Source organism: Enhydra lutris, unplaced genomic scaffold, assembly GCF_002288905.1.
Source record: "Enhydra lutris kenyoni isolate GAN:26980312 unplaced genomic scaffold, ASM228890v2 scaffoldscaffold44, whole genome shotgun sequence".
NCBI classification, from domain to species: domain Eukaryota; kingdom Metazoa; phylum Chordata; class Mammalia; order Carnivora; family Mustelidae; genus Enhydra; species Enhydra lutris.
In genome coordinates this window covers 3,811,038-3,831,717 of record NW_019154128.1, presented here as the reverse complement: position 1 = coordinate 3,831,717, position 20,680 = coordinate 3,811,038, and the positions used below count along the sequence as shown (strand labels likewise).

General features: G+C 47.1%; 1 protein-coding gene across 3 annotated transcripts in view; it reads left to right on the top strand.

Moving 5' to 3' along the window:
- LOC111155877 (NCK adaptor protein 2) overlaps positions 1 to 20,680 on the top strand; it is a 147,238-nt gene that overhangs the window by 104,987 nt on the left and 21,571 nt on the right. For 2 of the 3 annotated variants that reach the window (XM_022516322.1, XM_022516323.1), the window contains exon 3: positions 2,936 to 3,177. In XM_022516322.1, the coding sequence (XP_022372030.1) occupies positions 2,952 to 3,177 (226 nt within the window). In that variant the 5' untranslated portion in view covers positions 2,936 to 2,951. The remainder of the gene's footprint in view (positions 1 to 2,935; positions 3,178 to 20,680) is intronic. The other variant, XM_022516324.1, reaches the window with a different exon arrangement.

Genomic DNA, 20,680 nt, shown 5'->3' with positions numbered 1-20,680 from the left:
GGTTTTTCCCTTCTAAGACCTGCCAGAAAGATGAACTGTAAAAACCTGATGCTCAGACCTCACTCCTCAAGATTCTGATACCATTGGTCTGTGTTAGAGCCCTGGCACCACACGTGTTTAAGCTCTCAGTGATGTTAGTGTACTCTGCCAAGCTAGCTCCATACTTGACTGCTGTTCATGCAGTTAAATCACGCCGGAAAGTAATAAATTGCTCTGATTGGTCTTATGTGATGGGCTGGTCTTGTTAAGAACTCTCTTGAAAACTGTGTAATTAAGAGACAAACCTGGTATTCAAATGGGATATTCTCTGAGCCTCAATCCTATTACTGCTCTCATTATTATTTAAAAAAAATAAATAAAAGAAAGGAAAGAAAAACCGCCTCTATAACTTTGAAAAGTTTAACCCTGACAGAAAGGTCAGGAGAGAGAGAAATACATAGTAGGGCCTGGAGATTTCCCAAAAGTATGTAACAAAATGGTCTGCAGCTTGGAAATGAGCGTTGTGTGAAACTCTGTCCTCTTGGATATTACATACATTATGCATAAGGTTTATTAAATATTTCCTCCTTCCCGAAAGGTTTGTTATCTCTAAATTTGGAAGTTAATTCAAGAAACAGGAGAACATGTATTATTTATAAGTCGCCTTAGCATCCAGTAGAAAGTGTCATGTTACTTAAAAATGGTGTTCATGCCTCCATGGAGCCAGTGCACATGATTCCCTCTATAATCCTAAAGTCATCCCTAGAAAGGGATGAGGAATTGTCTCTGTCAGAGGGGAAGAGAGTTTTAGTCAGTAGTCTTTCCGTTATCCCTTCCTTCCAAGTTTTAAGGAAACGCAGTCAGTCGAAGGACTTAATTTCGAATTTTTTGCTGGAAGAAATACTGGGCCATCTTGTACCCAAAAAGTACGGAGCTGCTGACACAGTTGATAACTATATTCATTTCAGTCATTCAGCTATGCCTCTGCTATTTATTACTTCCAGAACTGTCTTAACTAGATATATAATATACTATATTTATTTCTGGTTTTCATAAACTTTATATTTTGGGATGGTTCACTCTTGGTGTAGCCTGTTTTATGGGTCTCAACAAGTGTATAATGACGTGTATCCACTATTAAAGTGTCATACAGAGCGGTTTCACTCCTTTAAAAATCTTACGCTCCACCTGTTCATCCCACCTGCCTCCCTTGCCCCGGCAACTGCTGATCTTTTTACTATCTCCATTGCTTTGCTTTTTCCAGAATGTCATAGAGTTGGCATCGGTAAAGAGAAAAAATATTTGTGACATTTGTTAAAGAAGGGTGAAGCAGGGGTGCTTGGGTGGCTCAGTGGGTTAAAGCCTCTGCCTTTGGCTCGGGTCGTGGTCCCGGGGTCCTGGGATCAAGCCCCGCATCGGGCTCTCTGCTCAGCAGGGAGCCTGCTTCCTCTTCTCTCTCTGCCTGCCTCTCTGCCTGCTTGTGATCTCTGTCTGTCAAATAAATAAATAAATAATTAAAAAAAAAAAAAGAAGGGTGAAGCAGAAGTTACTGAAAGGCATTACTGCAAGGGAGTTACATTTGGGCTCAATTCTAAATACAAGAAGGAAAAATGGCAGTTCATAGCCAAGGAGTAAGGTAGGCCATAGTTGAATGGAGTTACTGAGAGGAAACAGGAGGGATTCTGAGTAAACTGACCTGATAGGAGTCTTCCTGAAGGTAAGCCAGGCAATGGGGTATCACCTGGGTAAGAGTGGAGGATTCTGGCTAAACCAGCTTGGCAGGATTCTTGGTAAAATTGGGACACGCAGAGACAAATGTGGAAGTGTAGAGGTTGAGGCCTAGTCTGGGAAGAGGATTCAGAGGGGCCTGACTAAAGTTTGGTCAAGGAAAGGGTCTTTGTGAGAATGAGACCGGGGTGGCCTTTATAGAGTGGTTTCTTTCCTTAGCAGTGCCTTTCCATGGCTTGATAACTCATTTCTTTTCATCACTGAGTAACATTCCATTACCTGGATGTACCACAGTTTATTCATTCACCTCCTGAAGGACATCTTGATCACTTCCAAATTTTGCCAGTTATAAGTGCCCAGGTTTCAAGAGTAATTTTATTTTATTATTTTATTTTGTTAAATATTTTATTTATTTGAGAAAGAGAGGAGTAGGGGAAGGGGCAAAGGCCGAGGGAGAAGCAGACTCCCCACTGAGCAGGGAGCCTGATTTGGGCCTCGATCCCAGGACCCTGAGATCATGACCTGAGCTGAAGGCAGATGCTTAACTGACTGAGCCCCCCAGGTACCCCTCAAGAGTAATTTCATATGTATGGAAAAGTTGCAAAGATAGTGCAGAGCATTCCCATATATCCTTTCCTCAGTTTGCTATCTAGTGCTAACATCTCCCACAGCCATGGTACATTTGTCAAAACTAAGGGACAAACACTGGTATGTGTTACTATTAACAACATCTTGTTCAGATTTCACTGTTGTTTCCACTGATTTCCTTTTTGTTTCAGGAGCCCGTCCAGGATACCACATTTATTTTAGTTTTAATTTATAAGAGCAGTTTGGGTGCGTGTGTACATTAAGTGCACTCGTAAAATTCAGCAGATCTTGAGACACGGCTATAAACATAGCTACAAGGAGCTGCTGTTACTTAATCAAGTGAACACATTTAATTATGACATCGTTACTTAGAATTTTTGGAAAGTTTGTTTTCGGTTTTGGCCCAGCAGGCAGATTTCCCAGTGTACAAAATGAGGATTTGTTTTCTTAAGTTGCCGTCTCTAAACAGAATACTAAAGCGTGCTGAAAGAAGGTCATCTTAAGGTCATTTTGAGACCCAGGAGGAAACCGGTTGCCAAGTTGTAATAAAAGCTGTCAGTGCATAATTTTGCAAGTTGATGCACAGGGTGAAGTGTTTGGTTGGTTCTCTAATGAACGTCTCCAAATGTTTTGCTGGCAGAAGGACTCCATGAAAGATGACAGAAGAAGTTATTGTGATAGCGAAGTGGGACTACACAGCCCAACAGGACCAGGAGCTGGACATCAAGAAGAACGAGCGCCTATGGCTGCTGGACGACTCCAAGACGTGGTGGCGGGTGAGGAATGCGGCCAACCGGACAGGCTACGTGCCGTCCAACTACGTGGAGAGGAAGAACAGCCTGAAGAAGGGCTCCCTGGTGAAGAACCTGAAGGACACGCTAGGTGAGTGCGCCCCACGCTGGAGGACCCGGATTAGAGCTCAGCTACTTCCTGTTAGGCAAGGCGAAGAAGCCTGGTGTTTTTGGAGGGGAGAGCATTCATCCTTCTAGTTCATGTGTGTGTGTTTAAGAGGGTCTGTTTTAAAGTTGACATCTTTCTAATTGTCTTTGGAGAAATACCATGCTTGTCTTTTCCTGGAGATTTTGGAGTCTGGAGTCTTATGGAGGTTGACACTTCTGTGTGGTAGGGACCCCTGCATGTGTCTCTGTCTCCTGGCATCCATTTTCTGGAGGTTCCTCATGGGGAATGCCAGCCACTCTGCCCGCATCACCACATCAGGTCTTCTGTGTCTCACACAACCCTGTCCACGCGCCTTCATGCATAGAGTGGGAAGGAGCGAAGAGCACTTTGAACCGGGTGGGTTTTTCCCCCATCCTGGACCGATGATGCCCATACCACAGTCCTGGCCAGTGTTAGCTCAGGTGGCCATGGGCACGCCCCAGTGTGATGCCAGAGGCCGACAGCCGTCACTCAGGTGGGGACCAATGGTACCTTAACCCAGTTGGTTTGTCACCCGGTTTTCTTCCCACGTGCTCTGTATCCCAACATGACCCAGACCACCTTGAATCACCTCAGGTTAATGGTGTCCCCCTTGTCTTAGTGCGCATACCTGATATATTTACAGTAGTGACTGCTACAGATGATGTCTGTTAGTAACTGAGGGCCTTGCCAAAGAATGATGAGCCCCGCCGCCATTTGCAAAAGTTAGTGTTATTCCTTATATGAGTCTAATGCGGGTCGTACCTGAGGCGCTGGTCATCACTTAAGAGTTTGCTATAAAATAAGTCAGTATTATCACCTGTGTTACATTTACTTGACTTTTCCCTTTTTCTTTGTAACAGGAGGATTTGTTTCATGTGGGGTGGGAAGGGAGCAGGTGGGAAAGCTAGAAAGAAAATGATACACCGAATGTAGTGGGTGTGGGGAAATATTCATCTAAAATTTCATGCAGTCTTGGAGGGTCTGCTCAGTCTCTCTTCAGATCCACTGAAAGACTTCATTTATTGGGTAGTGTTTTTGTATTAGTGCTTAGGTTATTTTTGTGACGTGGAAAGAGAAATGAGACACAGGCCTGATTATGAATCACGCCAGCTATCACAGAGTCTGAGGCTGATGTAGAAATTTCATTTTGCATGAGCAGCCTGATTCTTTTTCCATTAACCCCTATAATTTTTTTCCCAGGCAGGTCACTTGAAAGAAACGTTGTTGTCCTTTACCTATAACTCTTCATTAACTGTGGTAGAAATGCAGTTAGCATGAACAGATAAATACCTGAGCTTAATTTTATTTATTTTTTCCAATTTCAGCCTCTCGCCCACCAACGTACCTTCTTTGGGAGCTGTTAAACATCCTTGACTTGTTTTGTTTTCTTTCTAATCCATTTTTTTAAAAATGTATTCTTGGTATTATAGTAAAGAATGAAATACTGAGAAATTGAGATGATCGGAAGGGAAATAAGACAAAGCAAGCATTCTGAACTATCTAGAAATTCCCTGGAATACCTTGTCATTTTTTTTTTTTTTGACTTTTGACAAAGCCTCAAATTGAAACCATTAACCAGATGTCTCACTCTATGTCTACTTTTTCTCGAGCTGTAATCCAGTTGGTGTGCTGGGAAACTGTGGGCTCTCGGCATAGAGGAGCTCACTCCACCAGCCCCTCCCAGAGCAGAGTGTTGGGTACTGGGTGCTGGGGGTACTGTGGGCTCTGGGCATAGAAGAGCCTCACTCCACCAGCCCCTCCCGGAGCCGGGTGCTGAGTGCTGGGTGCTGAAGGTACTATGGGCTCTCAGCATAGAGGAGCCTCACTCCATCAGCCCTTCCCAGAGCTGGGTGCTGGGTGCTGGGGGTACTGTGGGCTCTCACATAGAGGAGTCTCACTCCACCAGCCCCTCGTGGAGCTGGGTGCTGGGTGCTGGGCCACTGCCCCGCCCCTGACAGATGGCCACCAGCTCTGCCAGAACACTTCTACCTCGATAGTCAGCCAGTTCCATTTTTGGAGAACACAGATTGCTCGAAAGCTCTCCCTTAAATAGAATCGGAGTTTGCTCTTCTTTAACTTTTTCCCCTTGGCTCTCGAGAGCTGCCTGAGGAACGCGTGCTCCTCTCCTGGAAGGTGACAGCTCCCCACCAGGCCTCAGTCACAGTTCAGGCGCACATCTGCTTGGACACATTTGTGCTAAGCGTTACATGTTGTAAAAACACAAAATTATATTTCCAACATCAGTATCTGTGGAGGGATGCTCCCCCCACCCATTTTTGTGTATCTTTATTTTGTGTTCACCATGCTGCCCCGAAGCCTTGCTTTCGTTGCACCGAGAGAGACGTTATTATTCCAGCCTGAGTTTTCCACTGCCCTCTTGAGCAGTACCAAAGGGAAGGGAGGCTCCAGGCAAGAAATCCCCACAGTGGAGGGACTTCTTAATTCCCCACAGCCGGGCCTGCCACGGCATCATTGTCAAGGAAGGTGAGAAAACCCGAGGCCCGTCCTGCTTCCCAGTCATCCCCATGGCTAAAAAGATTGGAGCCAAATGTCTGTGGCTCCCTGCTTAAAGTGTTGTCACCAGCATGCTGTCACAGTTACAGTGTGATTTTAGTTGGTGATGCAGCCAGCAGAAATTCTCTCCAGGGCGTATTAGAAGGAGTGAAAATTATGTGGAAAACTACCTGGCATTGTGTCAGGCTTTCAGTAGTTCCTTGTGATGTCATCCACCTTTGTGATTTTTTTACGCTACGGAAATCCACCTGATGCCTCAAGCCCCAGAGTAAGGTTTCCCTGGCAGGTGCCTGGTTTGGAACAAAATAGCACTGGACTCCTCAGCAAAGTCATGGTGTTATAAATGTGTTTACATCTCTGCTGCAGAGAACTGGAACTCTGGAGTTCCCTCCTGCTTTCTTACACTCAGTTGCTCTGTTGAGGTCAGTGGAAAATTCAATTTAATCACATGCAATAGTTCATTAGGTTAACTTTCCAAAAAGCAGTACCTTTGACAAAAAGATATCTGTTAGGAAAGGATTAACATTCTTTCTTTTCCTTTAATAATTTATAATTGACTAAAACACTATGAGCTCTTATTTGCACATGAGCAAAACATTTAGATACCGGATCCCCTCTCATATTCAACTTTTGACCATGAATAGTCAAAGAGAACTTTTCCGCAAATAACAAGGGGCAATTGTTAAGAACCCTTTCTGCCTGGCCGAGCCCACTTGATATTCTGAAGGGCTCAAACCATGCAGCTCTTTGCTTAGTGGTGAGGAGCATTGCTGGTCTACAGTCCGGCCTTGACATTGCTGCCTCGCTTATTAAATCATGCGGGTTAGGTGTTTTAAAGCACCGTGCTACATCTTTTGAGATGGGGAAGCTGCTTCCAGGGAGGTATTTTTAAAGATTTTCCCTCAGACTACTGAAGAACAGTTTTTGTTAAAGCTCCATGGGAGCAGCTGGGACCCAGCAAAGCCTCAGAGGTTAACTCTGTTCTCAGTGGTTCACTTAAGTCCCCGTGCTGCCTCGGGTTACCCAAAACGATACAGTTCCATCTAGAAGCTACCAGCAACCTCCTCGGGAGGGTTCATGTGTTCATTGCTGACCACTTCCCTGGGAGTGTGGAGCTAGAAGTGACCCACTCCCCACAGTTGTTCCCTTAGCATTTGTCCCAATGTGACCATACCTGGGTCCGTTAGCACCTTACCAGTGATTAGCACCCAGACTCCCACCTGTGATTTCAGGCCAAACTTGATTTCAAGCGCAGGATTCCAGGCCAGACCTGGGAGCAGAGGGAGGCTCTCTGATGCTAACTAACTGTAAAATAGCCCTTGGACCCTTTTGAGCTCATGCTTTTAGACAGGGAGGGGGTAGTTCCCATGGGTGAAATTCACAAGGCTCTTAGATTGACTGGGATTGACTTTGGGTGGTGAAGTGACTTCCCCAGGAACATACTACTGCTGGTCCTGGTGTGGGGCAGAGATGGGATTTCAACTCAAGTTTGAATCCAAATCCAAGTTGAATACCTGGGTTTAGTGAGTGGGCATTGTGATAGAATTCCATTGCCGAGACAGGCAGTTAGAATATTAGAGGGGATTTTATTGATATCCAGTCCTTTATTTTAGAGGCGAAAAACTTACTAGCAAAACTTGAATGGGATCAGAGAATTGGGCAATAATAATGTATTGACATTAACTTCCTCATTTGGTGGTTATATTGTGCTTGTGGAGGAGAATGTCCTTATTTGTAGAAATATACACTGAGCATTTAGGTTTGTTGGAACATCGTGTAGACAGGAGGGGCTCTCAGATGGCTCAGGGAAGATGATATCTCTGCACCATTATTGTAACTTTACGTTAAAATGAATGGACAGATAGATGTGAGTGTTTTAGGGACCACCCCCAAGGCTTGAAAGTTGGCTTGTAGCAGAGGAGATAAAACTTGAGCTCCCCCCACAACCCCGTCCGATTTGTCTAGACATCTACTTACCCTAAATTTGGCACCAGCCTTTCAGAGATCGCGTTATCACTGAGCACCTGTTGCCATTGGACTTAAAACATAAAAATAATACTGGGTGTAGATGTATCCAACCGACGCTCATCAGAATGGTTGCCCACAGTACTTAATTCAGAACTTTTCTGTAATTATCCAGAATTCTCTCCTTGCCACTAGCTCGCAAATGAGGGAATCCGTGCTGCCGGCTAGATGAGCCCGGACCGTTTTGAGTCAGTTCATTGTGTGCTTTTTTTGTTGACGTAGTGATGGGGAGAGTGATGGTCAGAAGTGATCTCCTGGGCTCACCACCTCTGTGACTGTGTGGACTATGAGGGAATTCTCGTTTCGAGACCACAGGATTGTGGATCTTTGCCATGCTTATAAATGTGCTCAGTGGCCTTGAGCCAGGGCAGCTGGTCAGTTAAAAATGAGTGGTGAGTAACGAGTGCCCCAGCCCATGGTTGTGGGAGCTGAGCCTGAGTCTATACTGTCCCTCCCTTGCCCTGTCCCTAGGAAATCCCTTTGGAGCTGCTTTATCCCCTGCTGAGCGACCTTTGAAAACAACAACCAAAGCCTTTGAAATAGAGATGCAAACATTATGTGGGGATCAGCGTGGTGTCATAGGGTATGTGTGGATCAGAAGTGGGAGCCTGGCCAGATGGCATTTCATCTGGTGGGATATGAAGAAAGGATAAGGTTCATTCCCTGGCTTTCTGAAGTTTGTGTGAACTGGGAAAATGACACCAGCACGAATAAGCAGCCCTCAGTCAAGCTGTGGGGCTGTGTCATCCTGTGTCATTGGGAACTGCAGTATGGGCCTCTGCCCTACCCTTCATGGAGCCATATGCATAGTGGTTAGGATCATCTGTAAAATGGGATAAGTGACTGTCTCCTGTGATCCTTGACAATTGAAGTCATTCAGTGAAGGATACCCAGGCTGAGTGGACCCTTGGGAGAGCAGAAGGGGCTTCAGATGAGGAAGGGAGAACAAAAGCCAAGATTCGGAGGCTGGAAGCCAAATTGTGTTGGAGGACATTCAGGGAGCTAGTTGGACTGGGGTGAGGGAGAGCATAGGGGTGTCCTCAGGGATTTGGTACCCCACACAGCCGGCCCTGAACACCAGGCCTGGTACCATTTAGAAAGGGAACCCCCAAGAGTTGCCATGTGGTGGACAGAGATGTCCATCAGGGCGTACAGGAGGCAGCGTGGTCCTGGTCCTCAGAAAGGGTCTGGACGGGGGCCCGTCTGTCTGCAGGAGGCTGGGAATGAGGCCTCAGGGCCACCCTGGGGTGATGTCCTAAGTCCTGAGCTCAGCCCAGAGGGGATTTCACAGGAAAACCCCAGGCTCAAGTTGAGTGGGTATGAAGCAGCTAGGAGAAGTATTAGCACAGACGTCTCCAGGGTTCTAAGCCTGAATGAATGTCCAGCAGAGAATTCGAGAAGTAGGAAGAGAAACGGGGCCATGAGGACAAGACCTGTTTGAGTTTGAGTGACAGCAGGACACCTGTGGAAACATGCAGTGGGATGCTTCAGGCAAAATTCAGATGCTTGTGATAACATACTTCCTATTTTTAAGGGAATTTTTGTTTTGGACTTCTATATAAATATTTGTATCCAGGGCCCGCAGTGGAGACCTGGCATTTCTTCGGTAGCATGTTAGGGACCTCAGATAGGCTGTCAGTGTTTCTGTTGTCTTGACAACTGGTCCCAGGCCTCCAGTCCCCTTGGGAGTGTGGTCACCACAGCCATGCCCTGGCAGAAGAGCCTTAGGGCTCCCTGAGCCCTCGTTCCCCATGCTCCTGACATTCCCTGCAGGAAGGGGCCCCCCCCGACCCCGCAGTCAAACCAAAAGCGAATGCCGCTGAAAAATTCAGACTGGGACCCCAAAGCGGATTTCATGTGCACGCTGCCAGTGATCGGAGGGTAGTAACCCTCTCTCTGAGTGCCTCGTTGTGCCCTATAGCATGCTTGGTGCCCGCATACATTTTTGTTTTCATCTTCACAGTAACTCGAAGAGGGGCATGCTGACACCCTGGTTCCCCGTGTGAAAACACAGACACCGGGAAGTTAGGGATGTGCCCAGGAACACGCAGTAAGGGACAGGGTTGGAATTCACATCACGTCTGCCCGACTTCAGCCTCAGTTGTTGATCAGCTGCTGGAATTGGGGGTTCTGATCGGGCAGGGTTGGGGACACACACACAATGCCTGCCAGTGAAATCCATCCCTCCCCGGGTCCCTGCCCACACAGCCCTTGTGGTTTCCTGCCACTCTTGCTCTGCTAGGGGACCAGCTCCTTCGGTGAGCATCATTTTCTCCCTGACCCAAGGGAGTCACTTAGTAATTCTGTCCCGTTCCTTCTGTGGAGGTGAACAAGAGCCGTTCATTACAATGATTTAGAGGCCGAATGTCACGGGAACGTGTCTCCTTGTCTGTACATTGATTATTTTATTTCGGGAGCCATTTCTCCAGCAGCAAGCCTGTAACCACCTGTACTGGACACATACATTTCAGCCGTCTTGGCCACTCACAGTTTCTTGGACGACCCAGGTCTCTGCAAACAGGTATTCCTCAGCCTTGTAATCTCTGAGATGCTGGTACTTTATAAAACCACCATCTAACGTGGCATTCTTATTTTTAAAAGCCTGGAAAATATGAGAAAAATCACCTGTGATCTCCTCACCCAGAGCTCATCGCTGGGTCTGTAATCATTTGTGTCTGTTTTCTCAGTATTTATACACGTATGTAATCAGAATCACGTAGCGTAGGTGACTTCTTGCTGTTACTAATACTAGCTATGGTGCTGGCATTAGTCCAGGAGATACCGCGCTCTTCCCGCAAGGCACGTATGCTGGTATCAGCACATGCCGGAAGGGAGATTGACCACATGAGTTTTGATGTACACTTGCTGGCTGTCAGTGGCCAGGGGGCTCCCCGAGTTCTGAATATTTTATCAACCGTGCTAGAGGAGAAGCTGATTCTTTCCGGTGCGCCTGTCACAGAAGAAGTTTGTTTCCTGAGTGGAATGTTCTTCAAGAGTAAGAAGATCACTTAAACATGATTCCAATAGGAGCTATGTCACTCTCTGAGGAACCTGTTCTTTGTTTCAAGAAAGTGCAAAGCCAAACCATTTCCACGAAAAGTTTGTACATAACATGTGGAAAGACTAAGGTAACTTCTTTTGATCTTTTTTTTAAAATCCCAGTTAGGTAGCGTACGGTGTTCTGTTAGTTTCAGGTGTATAATTCAGTGATTCATCACTTTATCCTCCGTCACCCAGTGCTCATATGACAGGTGCACGCCTCAGTCCCCATCACCTATTTTGAACATTGGACTCCTCCAGCCGATTGTCATTCCCTCGCAGTAACAAAACAGGGAGTGCGGGTTCTCAGTTCCAGTTAGCATGTGGGTTTACTTTCTGGTCTGTTGTATAATCTACCATTGTTATAAACGTGAATACCTACACATCTCATACTTTGGAATTCTTTAGGATTCTGTCTTGGGAGCTCGTTCCCAATAGAATTGACCTGCCAAATGTATTGCCCACATAATCTGGAAGCTTGTACGGCAATTGTGGTGCCAGCGACCCAAAATACACTGGGACTTGTTTTTGTATATCTTAAGCGTCCAAGTATTTAGAACCAAAAATGTAAAACAACTCACAACAGATTAGTGGGAGGATAATTAGAGACAAGACAGATTGTTAAAAAGAATGCTAATGAGAGAAAAGCCAGGAGAGGTAAGGGGAAGTGAGGAGGGGTCCGTACCCTGAGGAGACCAGGAGAAGCAGGCGTGTAGTCACGTGTGGGTGTGCGAGAGGCACTGTGCTCTGTCCCTTGGGCCGGCCACTACCCCTTGTCCGAGGAAGGATGAGAACACAGGTTAAGTATTTCCCAGAAACCGATATCTTGTACGCTGCTTGCTAAAATTAGCACTTTCTGCTTCGGTTTTCTAAAGAACATAGAGAACACCCTTTCTTGACTAAAGAGTTACTCATGTGGGAGCTTCAAGTTTTAGAACAGAGAAACGTGAACTAAAAATGCCTAGGAATTAAAGTAAAATCCTCTTACCATGTTTCTAACTGCATTTCCCCATATGGCACCCTCTCTTTTTTAGACCCTTTCCATATGTCTCCAACATTCCTTCTCGCTGTTACATTTTTGTGTCGTCCCCTGGGAGCAGGCATGGGGTATGGAGAGTGTAATTGTTTACTCGCATGTGCCGCGCTGCCTATTGCTGAGCCCCCTGGATCCCTGCAGGGCCCACCTGGGTGCCTCCTTGTGGTGCCGCCTCCTGCTGCGCCTCTGCCGGGCACTCAGCTCTGGAATGTTCTGCCGGGCTCCTGCCTCCACCCTAGGCTGGAGTGTAGCTGGCGGGCTGCAGGCGGCCCGCTGCCGTGTCTTCATGCCTCCTCCACTCTGCTGCAAACTCACCGACTCCCCGCACACCCCCAGTTGGCCCAGTGGTTCTCGCAGCCGGGAAGTGACCTGGAGGGCGGCTCTTCATTTTTAAGGCTGGAGCCATTGTGTTTCCCCAGAGCGGGCTGTTTGCAGGGGAGTCTCGCCTGATTTTGTATTTTTGGTTTTTCAGGGAGCAGTCCCGTGGATGGTCTGACGTGGAACACTGGAGTGTTTATAAGTAGAGCATGAATATTAGTAGTAAAATGGTTGTGGTTCTCAGGCTGCTAATTTAACCCAGCTGAATCCATAATGTTTAACCTAAGTGCTAAGAAAAATGCTGTTGGTGGCCCTTTGAACCCCTCGCAGTTCTTCCATGGTATTTTTTTTTCTTTTATCCTAATGTGTATAGTTAAGTTTAAAAAGTGGAATTCTGAATTCCACTTGGGCTCTCTGTAGAAACCTCAAATGTCAGAATGAGGCTCGAAATGACCTGGTCCAAGCTTTTCTATGAAATCGGGCAAACTGAGTGACGTGTTCAAGGTCGCAAGGCTCATTCACAGCAAAGCCAGGCAGCTCCATGCGCAGATAAGGGAGGGCCTGGAGGCCAGGAGCCCAGGGACATCAAAGGCCCTGTCTTGGAGCACGGGTGGAGACAGCCCAGCATCATAGTAACTGGTGTCTGCCCTGTTCAGGGCAGCAGGTGAACTCACGAGCCTTTCTGCTCATCCCTGCTAGGAAAACAGGGCTCCTTTGTCGCCCCACGCGAAGGCCCATTTTGCATCGATCATTCATTTCCTCTTGTGATGACCTGGAGAGCAGATGTAAGGTTGAGGGCCTGACCCCCCAGGAGCATTTTGAGAAGAAAACAGGCATGTGCACACCCCTGTTGGGAAAACACCACCCGTGTTCTTCTCCACTTGCCCCTGCCTTTGCCTTCAACCAGAGGAAAACCTTAGGTGTTTTAATAACAACAATAAACACAGTGACGGCTCTCACTTGGTCTCTTGCTGTGTCTTAGACACTGCGCTTTGTGTGCTCCCCAGTTACTGGGCCCTCCTAACAGCCCACAGGGGCCTCGGATGTCCTCATACTACGGACGAAGAAACCGAGGGATAGAGCCGCTAGAGAATCACTGAGGTCCGCGGCTCATGGGCGGCAGAGCCAGGCTTGGAGCGCAGGCTGTAGTTCGGCTCTGTCGCCTCTGCCAGCCATCGGCCACCTGTGTCTGCCCCCACGAGTGCGCCGTCCCTTTGCTCATTTGCATGTATTTACCATATTTCATTTCACTTAGCAGGTACGGCCCTATAGACTTGCATGCGTGCTGAGTTTCTGCCAGTGGATTAACACGCTCGGTAACGTGGCAGCCTGTCTAGCTGAGCCGCGCCACGTCTCGTATACCCCTTTGCATATTCAGAAATGCTTTTGCTCGTGGGTCGGGAGTAGGTGTTGAGGGGTACTAAATATGTATTTTTAATTAAAAATTATAATGAAAATATAAAAAAATTCTTTTCATTGACATCTGTGTTACCATTCGGCTTTCACATTAGATAGAAAAATCCTGTACCATAAATGATTTTTTTCCCCAGGCTTAAATGTTCGACTGTGTTATTTGCCTGCCTGCTAACACATGAACAGGCTTTCTGATGCCCAAAGAAGGGAATTCCAGCTCAGAGCCCCAGACGCATAGCCCCACGTGATGGTGGGCCCTCTGCTCCTGCACCTGTCTCTGAGCTAGCTCCTGGGAAGGCTGCCCATTGGAAGAGGGACCTCCTGGGCAGAGGGGTGGCCAATAGTCACTCTATCCCTCCCTCGGCTGACAACCCCTACCCGGACAGTGGGGGTTTGCCTCGGGTAGGGCCATCCCCTTCCATCTACCCATGTCCCTACCCCTTCTTGGGTTGGGAGGTTTGCTAGTTGCGATAACAGTCTGCTTCTCAGTAATGTGTTAACACTGCTGGCAACATAGGTGTGTGTCATTGGAGAGATCAGTCCGGAAGGACGGATCAGTGCCTACGGAATCCTGGTGGTGAGATAGGAAGCAGAGCTTATTAATTAAGCAAACACTTACTGGATGTCAGGTCCTGAGGTCACAACGGGATGAAACACCATCTTTCTCAAGGAGATAAATACAGCACGGGCAAGTGGGCACTGAAATCGAGGTGGGTGAGTACGACGGGGCGTGTGAGGGTGACATGACCTTTAGTGTTTGCAGATCTTAGTGCTGACCAGGGGTTTGGGATCAGCTGTCGCCTTACTGTGGGGGAAAGGCCCACAGGAAGCTAGTTCCTCGCTGACCCTGAGTCCTGCCCACGAGCCCATGGCGTTTCCCAAGGTCATACTGTCTGCAGTCTGGCCGTGGAGATGCAGACTGACTAAGCTTTTGGAAAGAACCTTCGTTGTCATTTTTGAAAGCTAGATTCAAACCCTAGAGGAAGAAAGCTCCCTGGCCAGCTTTCTACTCTAGCTCCTTTGTTTCTAGCCCAGCCTGGCTGTCAGAAGGATGGATGCTCCCTGTTGTCAAACCTTACAAGGCACGTGGATGGGAACTGTGGCGCCCAACAGCAATGACGATAAGGCTGGGATTCTTTGCAAATGAAACTGTTGCCCAAAGAGATACAAAAGTGCCAAGGATGCATTTAGTCCTTTGGCTCACAAGTAGTTAAAAACTTATTGTTTCTGCTGCTTTCAGTCTATCTGGTTCCTAATGGTGAGTCTCAAGGGAAGGTGGAATTTTTTTCTGCCAGTGGGACACTCAGAATTCTGAGATTTAAGTTGACAAGCTTTTTGGTTCCCCAACACAGTTCTGCCAGCCTCCACTGTACACATCTTTGCCCCAGCACGGCCCAGCCCTCTGGTCTCGTCCTACATCCCACTCTCCTGCTGGGCCTCCGTAGCGTGGCCCCACGGCCTCCTTCACGTCTGGCTCACAGCCCTATGCAGCCTGTCTCCTCTGCCCCCATGCTGCCTCTCCTCTCCGGAACTCATCCGTGGTCATCAGTTGGCGACATGTTTGAGCCTCCGTGTGACCTGTGTGACAAAAGGAACAGATGCTCCCTGAATCAGCTGAATGAGGAATTTACGCTCGAGTCTCCTTTGAGACTCCTTTGAGTCTCCTTGAATCTCCTTAGATTTGGCCTCATCTGAAGTAAGCTGGGCTGAACAGCCTCCCCCCTCTCTTGAGCTGTCTTTGGGGTTTCTCTGACGAGCCATGCCTAAGATACCGGCCACAGTGATTCACTTGGGACCATCCTAAGTCAAATACACTAGGCCCCATCAGATTGAGGTTCGATGGTGTGGTTTGGTTAAGCCTGATGTCCTATGGCCACCCCCATGTCACACTTGATGACTCTTGCAGTAAGTATTTTCAACCCAGGATACTCTGGGCCTCAGAAGCAGGCACACCAGCCCAGCCATTAACCGTGACATGGTGCGAACGGCGGTCAGCACCCCCACCATCCTGCCCTCACTCTCATACCCAAACCTGGGTGCTCCCAAACTACGACTATATTCTTTTTGACATTTTCACCCAAATATAGCACTTTGCTAAGTGGGAATCAACAGTTTGGCATACTGAAGGAGGTGGGTTGGGAGGAGTAAGCGCAGGGGATGGGCGGTTATATTTTTTCTGCACTCTTTATTAAAGTGACAAAGTCCAATCAAAAGTAGACAGGGTGGGAAAAAAAGTACAAAAAGAAGAGGAAAATTTCAAAAGGGAATCCAGTGGCTCACATCATTGGGAAGTATGGTAGGACCCAGGGGCTCTTTCTCTCATTCTGGGCCTCATCTCTGCTCAGCCATTCATTTTTCAGACATCTATAAACGTGGGCAACTCCAGGTGGCTAGGGCTGGTGCTCGCCCGTAACTGTGGCAGATCAGGGTCATGGGTCCCCCACAGATGGCCCGGTGGGGTGCAGATGGCCCTGCTGAAGCCACAAGAAGAGGAGTCTTGTGGAATAAGGGAAGGGATAAAGGATACTCAATAGTTGAAAACAGCAACAGAGGACCACTGCATTGATTTTAATGGGTCACTTCTCGAAACATCGGAAGTTTAGTAAATTTGAGAGGTTTTTTTCCCCTCTATATAGCAAATATTTTGATCATAAATTTCAGCACTGGTGCAAGCTAATCTTCCGATGTAGCCAAAAACACCAGATGCAAATTAAATGCACATATAAAAGCACCAAAAGCTATTAGAAGCCAAACATTAAATATATTCCGACTTTATATAAAAAGTTACTTTGGACGCGTTGTACCCTAATCAAACCTTGGCATATCTCCTTAGCATTTAATAATAAAAGCTCTTTGTAACTTTCAGTCGACTCTTGTAATAGGCTCTAACCCTAATGGGGGAAATGCCCCCAAATTGTAAATGCCACCTTATTGTATTTTAGGTACAAGGAGGCTTTCTAGTTAAATCTGGTTACGCTGCAGATCCGATAAATAATGAAAGTAAAATGTCTTCACCATAGACCTCCTAAAACTTGGATGCACAATGTTTAAATGATTGACTTGAATATACTTCTGAACTATCCTATTTGTTTGACATTTTGTTGAATCTCCAGAGCTCCAGCTGGCAGGTTACACTTAGAGCATATTTTGAAGTCGTCTGTTACAACATCTATCTTCAAAGGAGCATTTAAGCGATTTTCACTTGAAAATCAGCAACATTAATAATGTATGACATATTCAAGCTTTTATGAGAACTCCACCTTTAATGTATGTAATTTTATTCAAGAAAAGTTAAAATGTTCTCATGATCATCAATGAAAATGTAACTCAGGATTAGAGACCCAGAGCTTGGTGTAAGAAAATCATCACGAAAGCTGAAAAGTGGTTTATGTTTGGAACCAACTCACCTGTTTGCCCCTTCAAATCATATTTTTATTACTGTTACTAGATGCAGATAAAACTCATGGAACAAACTGTGGCGGGTCTTTAACGTGACAGCTATGGAGGGGGCCTCTGTTGAGGAGCTTGTTCACATCCTTCCTCGGCTGTGATCCCCGTCCATCCCAGGCAGCCCTGTGCTCATGGGTCCACACCTTTCTCTCCAGCCTGACTGCTAACTTCCGTCCGGCCTGGAGTCCTGGGCCAGCGTTCAGGTTCTCCAAGACTTTTACCCATCTCCATATGTGGAGCCTGTTGTCCAGCACCCTCCTGCCCAGGACCCCTGGTGGAGCAAGGAGAACGTTGGAGCTGCCGGGGGGTTGGGGGGGAGGAGACTGGGGGGAGTGGACCCCAGTTGTTCTGAGAGCCTTATCTCTAATAGGGAAGTTAAAAATCCCAGTCCCTCCTGAGCACGTGCCACATGAAATGTCTTTTTCTTTTTTTTTTTTTTTTCCACAATGATTTCCATTCCTCCTTTGTTCTTTTCTCTGTGCAAAGGTGTTGCAGTGTATACATTATTGAACAAGCTGTAGAGAAAGCCATTACTTGGCGAAAAAATGTTACTTGACATCACCCAGTACAGCATGCCAGCCATCACAGTTATCTGATGGTCCCATTCTAGATATTCTCACCCATAATACAATTCACCAGAACACAGCACAGCAAAGCCTCCAAAACACTCAGGCACCAAATAAAATCCGTGCAGTTGGATTTTATGGTTAACAGGAGAACGGAAAGAAAAGCCCATCATTTGAAGTCATGCCAGATCTTGCCAAAGCACACCAGTATCCGCCCCCCCCCCCCCCCAACACACACACTTCAGGTCCCCTGTCTTCAGTCCTGAACTGCCTGGTATCCAACCTATATCCAGGTCCCATACCCAAAGGGGTGAGGGAGGGGGAGGGGTATGGCCAGGTAGGGCAGCTGGGTACTGCTCTTGGGTCCTTCTTCCTGTCTGCAGCCTGGCTATCCCAGGGATTCCTGATTGGGCCAAAGGAGCAGTCCCCGTGGGAAAGTGTGTTCTTCCAAAATACCACACAGAGAGGGCATGAGTAGAAACACTGGTTAATGAGGACTTCGGGTCTGCCTTGTGGGGTTAGTTACTGTTTACTTACTGTAGGTAAAGATTGCTTGAGACATTGCAAAAGAGTGTGAGGGTTTGCCTTGCCTGCTGGGAAAATACATAACATTCTAAGAGAAAGAAAAAAATCACATTGTCTTTGTTAGAAAATCAAAAACACACATTGATGGGTTCAAGGTGCTTTTGCTAGAACTGGGAGAAGTAGGTGGTATGACTTCAGTGAAAGAAGAAACAGAGCAGAAGATGTGTGGGAAAAATAGCCACAGAGAAAGTGGGGGGTGGGGGAGTATGGAATTCCCACCCTGCCTCCAAATCCCTAACAGATTTGCCTTTAAATTAGAGAGAGAGATTGCTTGGGGCCTGGATGGCATGTGGTTGGGGGGGGGGGCGGTGGTTTGAGTTGGGGCTGTCGGGCACAGCAGCGTAGCCGTCTGTGAGACGTCCGTGAACCACACTGCCTGCTCTGCATTCACAGATTTCCCTCTGAGCCTTTGAGATCTCCCAGCTGCCACATGGCAGTGGCCCGGTGGCCTCATGTTTACTCGGGATACATTTCTAACCCCACATCTTCACTCCCTGAACCTCAGCCCTGCTTCCACCTGGAGACACGGGCCATTTCCTTTCCCGAGGACTAGAGGAAGCACTTATCATGGGGTTTGGAGGCTTGATATGGAAAGTGAGGATAGACTTCTGACAGCCTGCAGTCCTGACACGCTTCCCATAGCTGTCATGGTACAGGGTCTTACAGCACATGGTCTTACGGGTTCAGTAGGCTTTTATTGGTGCACGAGTCCGCACCACTTCGCTGGCTGCACGTGTTGGGCCAGTTCCCTGATCCCCTCAGCCTGTTTCCCCATCTGTAGAAATAGAGGGATGCTCACTTTGTCGCAGGGCTGTTGATCTGAGTGTTCAGGTCATGTAGATGTCGGGAAGGCCAGCTTCCTCCCTATTCCCAGACATCTGTCTCTTGAATTTTCCTGCCTCAGCAACTGCCTGTGACCTTGCTCCCAAGCAATAATGTTTCTCAGGTGCCAAAAGCTCGCCAGGCGAGCTTTCTATTTTGGTGGCCATCTGGCGTTGGTAACATGTTGCCAAGACTGTTCAGAGGACTTTGGCCCTCTCCCGGTAAAATACCTGTTTGGGAAAAAAGAAACGCAAGGCCCTCACTCAGAGTTGTAATCGTTATTCAGAGTCCTTCATGTGCCTTGTGTTACAATCTGCATTTGTTACCTGTTAGGGGCTGAATTATATCCCCCAGAATTGATATGTTGCATCTTGACCCACCAGTTATGTCAGTGTGTGACTGGACTTGGTAAAGGGCCTTTAAAGAGGTCACTGAGTTAAAACAAGGTCTTTAGGGTGGATCCAAGTCTGATGTCACTGGTGTCCTGTAAGAAGAGGAAATCAGGGCACAGACATGCAAGCCCATGGAAAGACACAGCAAGAAGGCAGCCACCTGCCAGCTAACAAGGGAGGTCTCACTAGCCCCCAGAACTGTGAGAATATAGATTTCTATTTAAGCCCCATGATCTGTGGGGTACCCTGTCATGGCAGCCCCAGCCCACTAATACGGTGCCACTGTTGTCCACGGTTTATGGGTAAGAGAACGAAGACACACACTGAGTAACTTGCCCAAGATCACACGGCTAATAAGTGGCCTGCTTGGAGTCTCCTGTGGGCCGGGCTCTCGGTTGCTTTGCCGCATTCCATGCCCCCCCTCCCCTTCAAGAGTTGCCTCAAAGACTGGATCATATTAGAGTTGTAAAACAGGTCTAACTTTCCGTGGTGTGCTTGCTATGCGGAATGTTCCAGTCTTGATAAATTTAAGCTCCATGCAGGTAAGAAACATGCCTGTCTCGTTTTTCTTGGTCTCCCCAAAGTCTAGGAAGGTGCCTGGTAAAAACTCAGTGGCTAAAGTAATTATTTTGTGCTTGAAGAGTCAGCAAAGTCCCAAGCTCATAAGTTGGTCATAAGGTGGCTTCGACAATGTATCATGAGGTCTAAGGTCTAATGCTGGCTTTTCTGCTGATCTTGACACCTTTCTGTGCCAATAAATATTCTAAATTCTGCTCTTCTGTAGGTGTTTTCTCAAGAGCTTTCATTACTCACAAATTTGAAAAGGTCTATTAGAAAGTTATCTGTAGGGGCACCTGGGTGCTCAGTGGATTAAGCCTCTGCCTTCGGCTCAGGTCATGATCTCAGGGTCCTGGGATAGAGCCCCGTATCGGGCTCTCTGCTCAGCTGGGAGCCTGCTCCCCGCCCCTTTCTCTGCCTGCCTCTCTGCCTACTTGCCATCTCTCTGTCAAATAAATAAATAAAATCTTAAAAAAAAAAAAAAGGGAAAGTTATTTGTAGGAGCACCTAGGTGGCTCAGCCGAATAAGCATCTGATTAAGCATCTTGGTTTCGGCTCAGGTCATGATCTCAGGGTCATGAGATCGAGCCCCGCACTGGGTTATGTGCTCAGCAAGGAGTCTGCTTGAAGATTCTCTCCATCTGTCCCTCCCCTCACACACACACTCTCTCTCAAAATAAATAAATCTTTTTTAAAAAAGTTATTTGTAAATATTATTTCTTAAAGTCTCGTTACCAGTAGAAATT